At 36.6% G+C, this 12,108-nt stretch overlaps 1 protein-coding gene across 9 annotated transcripts in view; it reads left to right on the top strand.

The window, feature by feature from the left end:
- HEATR5A (HEAT repeat containing 5A) overlaps positions 1-12,108 on the top strand; it is a 64,528-nt gene that overhangs the window by 14,902 nt on the left and 37,518 nt on the right. For 8 of the 9 annotated variants that reach the window (XM_075425561.1, XM_075425560.1, XM_075425559.1 and 5 more), the window contains exons 5-12: positions 928-1,036; positions 1,548-1,697; positions 1,960-2,131; positions 3,587-3,747; positions 6,176-6,431; positions 7,561-7,716; positions 8,543-8,793; positions 11,574-11,685. In XM_075425561.1, coding sequence (XP_075281676.1) covers positions 928-1,036; positions 1,548-1,697; positions 1,960-2,131; positions 3,587-3,747; positions 6,176-6,431; positions 7,561-7,716; positions 8,543-8,793; positions 11,574-11,685 — 1,367 coding nt within the window. The remainder of the gene's footprint in view (positions 1-927; positions 1,037-1,547; positions 1,698-1,959; positions 2,132-3,586; positions 3,748-6,175; positions 6,432-7,560; positions 7,717-8,542; positions 8,794-11,573; positions 11,686-12,108) is intronic. The other variant, XM_075425563.1, reaches the window with a different exon arrangement.

Here is a 12,108-nt window from a genome sequence, read left to right as displayed (position 1 = left end):
TTCAGTGTGAGATTTTAAAGTTCTTTGTGTGAAACTTGGATTTGGTTGGGGAATAAGTAAAATGTTGTTTTGTCGAAGGGGATGCTGAACAGTGCCACTGCATATTTAAGCAGGTCTGGCCAAAGAGCTGAATGATGATTAAAAATGTAATTTTTTTTTTCCCTGTGTTCATAAAATGAATTGGTTTAGTTATAGATCTGTCAATACAAAAGCAAAGTGTTTTCCTTAATTATTCAGAGGAAAACACTCTTTAATTAAGCAACTCTTTCTTTCTTTCTTTTTCCTCAATGTTTGGAAATGTTTGTTTTTGCTAAAGGAGATGCTGGTGACCACACAGACTCCAGTTGTCGCGTATTTGACCTGGAACCTAAATTCGTAATCTGTATGTGGTGAAAAGAACGTGGCCTTATACTTTTATTTCCTTCAAGGTGTTTCCTTATTATGTATTGTTTTGCATAAATGCCAGAATTTTAATTACCGGACCATTTTCAGTCTACTATTGACCATGAAGCTGTGAATAAACCTGTCCCTGGCTACTTCTAGAAGCATCTGCCATAGCACAGTACCATAGACTGTGTGATGCAGGGCATGCTTAGTTGGAAATTAATGTCAGGGTTTAAAGGTGGATATGAAAATTGTACTTCTAACATTAAATTTATTGGAAGGTTGTATTACCTGAAGTCTTGTATTATCCAAGTTATTTTCCCAGTCCTTGTATGTATGTTTCTCCTAGAGCGTATGTGCCACACACAGACCTGTTTTTGTGTTTTGTTTTGGTTTTTTTTCCTTTTGATAATCCATTTATGTTTTTGGGACATTCTATTTAGTTATTTTGTTGTTTGCCCATTGATTACATTAGTCGTGTTAATCCCGTTCATCTATTACTTCATCCATTTTCACGCGTCTTTGGATTTGCTTTTGTTTTAGTGCTGCGGTGGTATGCTTGGGCTATTTATACAAAAAATTGGGAAGAATTTTGGGAAACAGTTTTACTGACATCGTTGGGAATGTGCTTAAAGCAATGAAGAATGCAGAGGTATTGGAACAGCATGTTTAAAAAATGATTGGAAAAATAATAGGATGCTTACTGTTGGTAGCTGGACCAATGAATAGGAGAAAGTGCATGATACCAAAATATGAAAAAATTGTGGAAAGTCACAGGATAAAAGTCAGTGTCTAATTGCAAAGAATTACTAGAGAGTTAATGGATGGATCGTAGCTATTTTTAATCTGATTTCATGAAAGAACTTGATAAACTAGAAAATTTAATTACCTTATTAATAAGAACATTTTTGCTCCAGCTTGTACTTCATGTTTTGAGTTTTAAACTGCTAGCGAGTACTTTCCAACAGAACATAGAATTACTATTTTCACTTGCTTATAGAGTTACAAAGCAAGTTATCTGGTTTAACTCACTTCAACATAGACAGATCTCCAGAAGTCTGAAAGACCCAAACCGTTGTTTACCTGCTTCAGTAGTTGGTATTTTGTATTTCCAAGGAGCTTAGGGTTGCAAAACCTTAACATTTCTCCTTTTCATTTTTCAGTCTCAAGGCCGTTACGAAATCATGCTTAGTTTGCAAAATATATTGAATGGTTTAGGAGCTGCTGCTGTCCCCTGTCATAGAGATATTTACAAAGCTGCCCGATCGTGTTTGATGGATCGATCCATGGCAGTCCGCTGTGCTGCTGCGAAGGTAAAGTGCTCTAATAGCTGTTTTTATTAAGTAAGCTCCCTAAATAAAATTCTGTTTTAATGGATGATGAACACAGCAGTAAATACATTGTTTGCTTATCTTTGTTTCTTTAGTATTGCCTTGGCAGCATAAATTCAGATAATTTTAGTATGAAGCAACTTGCTTATTTTGTTAGGGAGAACTCTGTGTACTATCTAGTAAACTAAACTTTGTACCAGTGCTTTTCCACATCAAAACATTTTTATTTCCCTTTTTTGTCTAGTGTCTTCTTGAACTTCAGAATGAAGCAGTATTTATGTGGAGTACAGACCTGGATAGTGTTGTGACCTTGTGTTTTAAATCCTTTGAAGGTTCCAATTATGATGTACGATTAGCAGTTTCAAAACTTTTAGGCACAGTATTGGCTAGAGCTCTAACATCTAAACAGACAACAGGTAAAGTATGTACTTTGTTTGCTGATTCCTCGTTTGTAGAAATCTGTCAGATGATAAGAAACTCAAGTTCTACTGAAGCCTGAAGTAAAATCACAATGTAAGCTTCATCGGGTTGTTCACATCTCTGGTGTCATCTTTTTTGTAACATTTTTCTTGTGAAGGGCTATGTTTTTTGTTGTGTTAACATATATGTGTTTATATATATATATGTTTATAAAATAATAAACAAGGAAAAATATTTGGTAAAACTGTTTTTCCCCATTACAAGATTGTTATTGTATGGAGAGAAATTAGTAGCCTCAAGCATTTTCCTATGAATTTTTTCAAGAGAATTATTGTATTACAGGAAACAATCAGGAGCTGTCTTTTCCCAATAAACGTTTTAAAAATAATGTTCTGACCTCTTTATAGACTCAGTAATTTTGTTTAATCTTTGTAAGCAATGTAGTTGTATTTGTAAAGTGCTACGATAAGGTTGTAGAGGAAGCTCATCAACTGTTTGATTGGCTATTTTTAGTTATTTTAGTTATTTTTAGTTAAAAAAAAAGAGACAGCTAAGTGAGACAGAAGCTAGGTGGGGGCTAGAAAGGGCTGGGGGAGAGGTGGAGGGAGCAGTACGTGAAGAAGTGCATAGTCCTGAATTTTCTGCCTTGTATCTGATAACCTGCTGGTACTGGGTTGGGTTTTGGGTGTTTGGGGTTTTTCTTGACATTATAATCTCAAATCCTCTCAGCCCTTTTCCCATATCAATACTTGGAAGAGAATGAAAAATGCAGTGAAAATTTCAGGTCACCTAGTTTGTACAGTGTTCAGTCATCATGCTCAGTTTGCACGCACATGTCCCAGCAAGTATTTTAAATTAATAGAATAGGAATTAAGGATAAATAGTTTTCCTAGAAGATCATAAACATATTCTATTATTCTCATTCTTTTGGAAAGGTAATTTATTACTAAGGTAAGATGCTTTTGTTTCTAAGAAAAACTGTAGCAGTGCCCTTATCTGGCTAAGCATAGCAGAAAGGTGATCCGCCCTGTCTGGAGTTTGGAATAGAGGTTTGTCTTTGGCAGTAAGCTGGAATGAGACAGAGTTAGGGCTTTCACAAAGCTTTGGGTGGTAGGAGTAGGCCATGCAGACCTTTTTGCAAAGGGAGCTTAGGTTAAATGGTAAACACTCAGGGACGGTAAAAGCTTGTATACGTATTAGGTGATGGCCTAAACAATTTAAAGATAGCTGAAGCTGGAAAACTTGAGAAATATTATGGTTTGCTGGAGCACTGAGTCCTAAAATGTCTTCGTTTCTATTGTGAAATTATGCTTGAACAGTATTTGGACTTGATTGTGCTACTGAATTTGTGCAGATTGTTTTTTCTGAAACGAATTAGACTTGAAGCTTCTCTTCTGTAATGTAACAAGTTTTACAGAGCTGTTCCTCTAAAGATTTATATCTACTCTTAGCATCCACCAGGCATAACTTCCGCAGAATCTCTTTGGAAGAAGTGATGGAGCTGTTGGGAACTGGATTTCTGCGCGGAAGTTGTGGGTTTCTGCGAGCCAGTGGTGACATGTTGAAAGGGACCAGTTCAGTCAGCAGAGATGTTAGAGTTGGAGTCACCCAGGTTTGGATTACGTTAGTTACGATTTTCTGAGATGGCAAAACAGTCCCATAACAACTGTTTTGTTCTCTGTATATCTCTTATTTCATCCTTTTTTGTATCTGTGATAAAATGTATGTAATTTAGAGTAAGGATTTACATCTTGAGTTATGCTAGAAAGAAACGAAAAAACATTTCTGATGTTGCTTGTTGTTTACCTGATAGTTTGAAATTCACGAGTAATAGATATTTAATTTTGAAAAAGCTCCTTTGATATGAATGTCAAGTAAGTGATATAAATAAATACTTTCCTCAAATTTTTAATTTAAAACCTAATGTCTTATGTGTAAAAATGAAAGGGAGAAGTTACGAGAATTCTATGAACTTGGAATAGTTTCCTTCTCTATAGGGACATTCCCATTCTCATTCTGAAAGAATGGTTCTGCTTTGAGTAAATGTGTGAAAAATAAGGAAAACGGATTTTAGTGGAAAAAACCAAACATCTGTTTTTCTGTGTTCCGGGATGCTCAGTTACAGGATAGAATCTTGTTAACTGACCAGGACTGAAGTCAGACCATATAGTGCATGCTGGTAAAAATGTTTCAGATAATAACGGATTGGCTTATTCCTATAAATATTATCTTAAATGGCATTTACATGCTAACACCTAGACATGCAACTGTTAAACCTGTGAATCAAGACTAAAGGTCATGATGAACATGTGCTTATCAAAAAGCTGCAATTATTTTAGTATGTCACAGTCCCCACAGGTATTTGATATGTCCCTTTGCCAGTATGGGAGTTTTTCAGTGCATTTCAACTTCTGCAGTGCAAAAAATCTGTAAATTGGCTTGAATTACTCATAGAAGCTGCCAGACTTTGCACTGAAACAGCCAGAATTTGCTCACAAATTGTCTGCTATGCTCAGATCATGCTGGGTGGAAGCATTAACTTCTGGAAGAGAGACAGAAAAGCTGGGGAACAATAATACCTTGACAGCTATTTACCTAGAAAATGCATGCCAGACTCCTAAGGTGTTCTGTATACATGGTGGTTTTATTAGTTTGCCAGGAATAGATATTTTAGTTTAGTGCTTTGACTCTTTGTACTGGTATTTGGAGGCTGTCTCCTTTTGCATGTGTTTCTATATTAACACAATAGTACGTTCTGACTGTACCAGAACAGTTAAAATAGTGCAATGTTTCTATATAAAAACGTTGAGAAATAGTGCGTATAGCAATGCCTGTGAGTGGAAAACACTTGCAGTTATAAAATGTACCAATTATTATGGGAATTGCAGCCTATTATAAATCAAAAAATGAGAAAAACACTGAAGATGACTTCTTACATATGGAAGAAGAATTTATATTTGTTTAAGACAAGCCAGGTTCAAGATGTATTTCAAAGTGTAGCCATGACAGTATGACTCTTCACAAGTCTGTGAAATTCCTCAGTTTTCAGATTTGTAAAACAGGGGTAATGTACGTTGTGAAGCCTAAGTAGTGTTTGTCAAGAGCTATTAGATCCTAACAAGATCTCATAGTACAATTTCTTCCGTCTGTATTACTTTCTTTTACATGAATAATTAGACACAGACAAAGTATGTAGTGGGCAAATATAGCAGTTCATTGGTATGGTTGTGAACTTGCTTGTAAGGAATTTTATGTATTGATTTCCATCTTCTCATTTTTTGTATTCCATTTTCTTAATGGTAGCACATCTATTCATTAAAAAAAATCCAATGAATGCACATGGAAAGCATTTGTAAGGGAGCATATTATGCGGCAAAATAAATGGTCTTGTGGCAATTAGATTTGTAAAATGACTCTGCATTCTTTCTCCTTGTTGTGAGAGACATCATCTTTTTATGGTACCTCCGTTGCAAGACAAACAATTAAAATTCATTGAGATAAAGAGCAGTGCTTGGGGGCTGCAAATATTCCCTAGTTCAAAGCCTATAATAACAAAATTCTCTCAGGGTTATGGGTTATAGTTTTGTAACATAGTAGTTCTTAAAATGCATTCATACATTAAATTTGGGTTCCATGTGCAGAATGTTAAATAGCTGGAAGCTGTTGTTCAGTGAGACCAAACACAATGTTTTACATAACAAGTGTCTATGCAGGGTAAACTGCCATTTCTCACACTCTGGAATGAAATAACATGGGCAAACAGCTTGAATTAACTTACAGTCAAAGCAGGCTACAATAGTGCTAGTACAGTTTTGGTAGCAATTTAAATTACTTAAGTAGATTAAAAAAAATTGCAGCTTCCTGAAAGTGAGAATATATGTGATTTGTGGATGCGTGAATGTACAAGTAATCTCAGTTTAGTGGCATTCTAGTTGTGACAGTGTGCAGAGATTTAAAAAAATTGTGTATGTGGGATAGCTGGCAGTGGTTTTCCAGATTATATTGCTCTAAAATATGGCTTCTTTTCAAATCTCTTCCAGGCATATGTGGTATTTGTCTCTACATTAGGAGCACAATGGCTTGAAAGGAACTTCTCTGCCTTCCTTTCCCATATTCTAGATCTCGTGTCTCAGTCTCACCCTAAGGCTATTCAGAGTCAGATGGATGCTATCGGCTGTCGTCGCTGCGTTTCATTCATCCTTCGAGCTACAGTAGGAGGCCTTCTTGGGGAAAAAGCTCAAATTGCAGCTGCCAAGGAGATTTGTCAGACCATCTGGAGACTGAAGAAAGTTGTGGGTATGGGTCTAACAAGATTATCCGTTTGGGTCTCTGTTTTTCCTTTTCTAAGTGATTGTCCAATTTCCTAATCCAGAGACTGCAGAAATAGAATATATAGTGCTGATTTATTACCATAAGAATGTAGAGGGCTTTTGATGGACTGCTTTGTTTTTAACTTGGGCTGATTATTTGTTTGTGTGTGTCTGTGTTTCTGCATGTGTGTGCCCACACAAGGGTAAACGTCTTTCTTAATGCTTCTTTCCTGGCGAATAGAATTTTAACCAATTACAAATATAATAAAATAATAAATAGAAGCAGTAACAAAATATAGACAGTATTGTAAAGTAAGTTAAATTGGCTGTTAATGTATAGCCAGATTCTGCCTTCCTGTTCAGAGCAGCTGACACTACTGCAGGTTCAGAAAAGAAGCATTTGTTCCTAATTGACAAAATGAGCATTCCTCCCGAGGAAAACAGATCTCTTGCATGATAGAGTCTTGTACACAGCTTCCAAAAAAAGCTGCTGATCTCCCACCATCATCCTTGTAGGGGAAAAGGAGGAGAATGCTGGGCATAATCCATCGTCCCCTAGTGTACAGCTGCATGTTGTATCCTAGTTGAATACCTAAATGTTCAGTATCTAAACCAACATAATCATTTGTGTCTCAAAAGATGAACTTTCAAAAAACTCCAGATTTTTCCCTCCCTTTTTATTCCTTGTCCCCAGTGTCTCGCTTGCTGTCATACTATTTCACTCTTTCCTTCTCTTTCTTTTTTCCTACTGTGTAGTAAAATCTGACAAGTTATATCAAAGCATGACCTTTTCAAGTCACTTTTGCCGAGGCTGAGAATAGCATGCTTCTTATAAGCTACTGTTCCCTGTCACTTAATGATAAGCAATTTGGTAGTTTCCATTTTATCTACTCTTCTGCCCTCACAGACATTACTACACTATTCATCTGAGTAATAAAAATGCGCTTTTCTCAGTGATGGTAAACATTCATGAAAATAGTTTGGTCAGTAATAAAAATGGTAGTGATAAAAGCTTGTTTGATGATATGAACAACTTATCCTAGCAAAATCCTTGTTCCAATCTGTTTGTTTCACGTTGATAATGTTTTCATGGGAATCTTCTGTCATGTTATCAGATGCTGCAATGAGTGACAGTAACTTGGAAGCAAGAATTAGTACAACAGATGCAACAGTAAGTCAGCATGTGCTTGTGTGTGCACTTCAGGAACTCGGAAGTCTCATCCATGGCTTAGGAACTACAGCAGCACCATTACTACAAGACTCCAGTACAGGTACAAGTCCTGAAATATTTTGTGAACCAGAATACAAAATATATTCCTTTTTTCACTGTGATGATCTTTGATTTCTTATGGATAGACTGTCCATTCTTTCAGATCCGTTGGGATCCTTTGACTGGCATTGACTATAGCAACCTTTCTTCTGGTGTGTAGTCTCCTCCCCTGGACCCTCCTTAGTTCTTCCTCTTCTGTTTTCTTCCACTAAACCTGAAGCAAAAAAAAAAAAAAGAAAGAGAGAGGAAGTTGGCTGCCTGACATGCTGTGGGAAATCTTCAGGCATTGCCCAAAGAGTTCTGTGTTTTCTCCAGCATGTACTAGTATGTTAATTAAAAAAAAAAAAAATCATTATCAAATTTAACTCCGTTAAGGGTTGTATTTAAAGTCCAAAACTTCATAATCTTTACAGTAAATCAGTTTGATTGAGCTGGGTATCTTCAACTACTTTTGTTGTTTTCATTTAGCAGCAGTGAGAATTTGTTTTTTCTGGATGAGTTCAAGTGGGGATCTGTTTCCACTGCGTGGATTTCTGCTGCCTTAAGAATACTTACAGATATTTTCTATGCGTGTTGGTGAATAACTGCATAATATGCTAGGTTTTCTCCATATTGTTACTTTTCATTCAGAGTAAATTTTTTTAAAAAAGTATTGAAGTATTTAAATTTGATGAGAAATATTTCACAAAAAAAATCAATAGTACTTTTTAAAGAGAAGTGCAGAAATTGCATAGTGGTTATGTTCACCAGGCATCTGTATACATTTTTGCTTGTTTGACAGTCTGCTTGCCTGTTTCATAAGAGTGTTCATGCATTTTATTTTTCAGGAATTCTGGAAGCAGTGATTTCTGTCATTCTTCATCCCAGCATTTCAGTTAGACTAACAGCGGCGTGGTGTTTACGCTGTATTGCGGTAGCTTTGCCCTCCTGTGTGTCCCTCCTGCTGGATCGTTGCATTGAACGTCTTAGTGCATTGAAATCCTCCCCAGAAGCAGTAACTGGCTACAGTTTTGCTGTTGCTGCTTTACTGGGTGCAGTAAAACACTGTCCATTAGGAATTCCACATGGAAAAGGGAAGGTATGGTCTGAACACTTTACTTATAGGCAATTCTTTGATGTTTTTGCAGTAATATTTGCATGTATTCTTTATGACATAATGATGTAAACCAGTGTACTGATGAGATTTTTTTTTTTTTCCTCAAGAGGAGGACTTTGAAGCATACCATAACTTAAGCAAGTGTTTTTCTCACACGTGTCAGGATTGTGAATTTCTCAGGAAAAGCCACCAAGGACTTTGTCACTCATACTGCTACCTTTTTCTAATGCAGACATTTGTCAGGGGAGAAGTTCATTTTGGGACAGAGGTCAGTTTTGTGGAGCTGTAAGGACTTAAACTGAACAGTCTAAGAAAAGGTTTACCTGGAGAAAACATTTCTTGAGTTACATTTTTCAGAATTTCGAACTAAATTCTTCACAGCAGCATCAGACTTTCTGCAGTTCTGGCCCAGTTTGACATTGGTTTAAATTAGGAAGCTGACATTTCAGCAGTGGTAATGGTAAGAAAAGGCTAGTCGGAAGTACATACAGCTGAAATGTATCAGCCTTTGCCAGAGGAAAAGAACTTTCGTGTATAAAAAATATCAGAAGATCATACAGATCTGTTGCGTGCTGTGATGTTAGAAATAAGTTTCCTGAAAGGAAGCTCATTCAACCACAGATTAAGCCAAATGAGTATTTCCCAGGCCCATCAATGACTCTCTAGTGTACAGTTTAGTCAGTGCTTGCACAAATAACAGCAGTTATGTATTATCTTGAAAACCTTTGGTCAAGTCCAACAAAATCTTTAATTAAGTCCAACAGATACTCACTTTCATTTTGTTTTACAGAATTTAAAAGAAACCAATTTCTTGCATTAGCATAGTCTAAGGTGCTTGTACCAATCTCTCCGCTAGCACAGATAGGATATACTGTGCTCTGAAGTTTTAGGGATCTGCAGATGTAGAAATACAGACCAGGAGAAAAAGCTGTTTCTGTCTCAGTGAGAACTTCATCCATGGAGTTACTCACAGCTGGAGGACTATGGTGCCACACAAATATCAGCAATATATGCCAATTCTCTGCATAACGTAGAAACTTATATTCTCAGTTCTGAAAATACCTGTTTTGGAGCCAGTGGACATTAGAGAAGAAGTGGCACACTTTGACACAAGGATTGTAGTTTTTTTTTCTTGTTGTTACACCACGGTAATATGAAAGGAATGCTTTAGTACATTAGCGGAGGTGTCCCTTGCAGTGACTCCAGCCCACCCTTTCCGTATTGTTGAGTACTAACAGTTCCATGCCACTCCTTAACAGGCATTGCTAGTTACAGTTCTCCACATTGAGTGTCCCAGCTGCTGAATTTATAAATGTAAAAAATAAGCCTGTTTTTCTTATCTTTTAAAAACTTTTCCTCATGATTACTGAAAGATCATGGTGAGATAACAAAATTAATATTGTTTGCCCAGTTATATAGGTAAGAAGTGCCATTCAAATACTAAACGCCTAGGCCGAGCTGAAGTTTTTATTTAACAGAGAAATGTAGTTCTTAACAAAGATTTCTTTTAGAGGAATAGAATAGGATGAAATAGGGCCAGGAGGAGGTATGGGAGGGCACAGAAAAGTGTGGGAGAAACACTGTATTCGGTACTAAGCTGGCAGGGGTGAGAACAGAGGAGCTGAAAAAAGCCCCTTTCCCTTCTCTCGTAGGAACACTGCCAGATTCCAGACTAGCTCCTTTTCGGAGGAGCTGAAAGAGACCAGTGTTAAAGAGAGCAGTTTTGAAAAAGAAATATCAAGCATAGACAGTAGTGACCTGGAAAGAAGCTGGTTTATATTAATGCATTTTCCTTTGAGAGAGTAGTTAGAGTTGCAGGTGGGACCTATTCAAGAGAACAAAATGATGAGTGGGTTTGTATATATTTAGCGTATTATCTATATACATATATACACTTCTATAAATTATAGAAGGAAGTTAGCTGTACTGAGGCTTTTAATAGTATTACTGATAATGGCACTTCTTACTTGTAATACTAATTTACAAGCAGTTTGTTTTGTCAACCAGGCATAATGCAAGATGTAAGAAATACTTTTTTTGTATATGTGAAACATAACTGAAACGAACCATTTGCAGAATACTTTTTGAAGTTGTAACCATACTGTGGTAATTGTCCATGGACACATTGTGTGTTCCTCCATGTAAATTTTAGGTAGCTCAGGCTTTGGTAACAAGTGCAGATTGTCACCTTGCATTTAGCATATAATAGCAGGCACATGCAATTATTGTGGGGAAGCTAAGATAGGGTTAAGTCTAACCGTACCATACCATTCTGACTTGTTTGTTTAGTCATACCATTTGTTGATTAAAAACTGCCAGAGAGAATAATAGACTTTATTCTAAAACAAGGATAAGAAGATCATTGCCCCTTTCACCACTTCTTGTGAGCTCTAATTCGCAGGTCTTGTGCTGTCCTTTTCCGACATAGTGGCATAATCAGAATATCAGAACACTTTTATCCTTGCCACACATATTCCTGTGAGAATTACCAGCTCTCATTTTACTGCTGATAAAAGAAGGGGACAAAGCAGCAAAGTAACTTACCTAGTATGCCACAGGAGCTTTTGAAGCTGTCCCAGACTAGTACTGAAGTTGGTCATTGCAACTTTGTGAGCCTGAGTTTCTTGCTGTAGTGTGAGAAGGCGGTGTCATTCTGTTTGGGGACGCTGAAATAGGATGAAGTATCGTGGCAAATACTATTGAAAAATCATTTGGTAATTACTAAAGATGCTGATGCTCTGTTTTTCTCTTTAACTTTGAAGGTAATCATGACAGTAGCAGAGGATTTGCTGTGCTCTGCTTCTCAGAACAGTCGCATTTCACTGCAGCGAACGCAGGCTGGATGGCTGTTGATAGCAGCTCTCATGACATTAGGTAGTAGCTTTCTATGGTTTTTCTTAATTAAGCTGTTCTGTGTTCTTTCTCTGACTTTAGTTCTTTTGATTTTTCATTTAATTTAGCACTGCAAAATAGTTCTTAAAAAACAATATAAAGCAGAGTCTTTAGAAAAAGTTTATAGTTTCTTCCAAATTCGCTGTTAGTTCATTGGGAGTGATGTCTGAAAAACAGTCACTGGGGAGGACCGCTATTAATTAAATGTGGAAGATAAATTTCAAAGTCAATCTAACCAAATGTCTTTGTGGTCATGAAGAATTACACTGATATATTTTAAGATCTGTCCCAGAACAAAAGGAGCTAATCATTTGTATTTCCCTCTTGTCAGGCATTTGAAATCTTGCAGAACTTTCTGATATTTATTACTGGTCAGATTATTGACTATGATCACTAAATTACTCA

Source organism: Opisthocomus hoazin, chromosome 7, assembly GCF_030867145.1.
Source record: "Opisthocomus hoazin isolate bOpiHoa1 chromosome 7, bOpiHoa1.hap1, whole genome shotgun sequence".
NCBI lineage: Eukaryota > Metazoa > Chordata > Aves > Opisthocomiformes > Opisthocomidae > Opisthocomus > Opisthocomus hoazin.
Note: the sequence above shows the minus strand (reverse complement) of the source record. Positions and strands in the feature narration are given on the sequence as shown.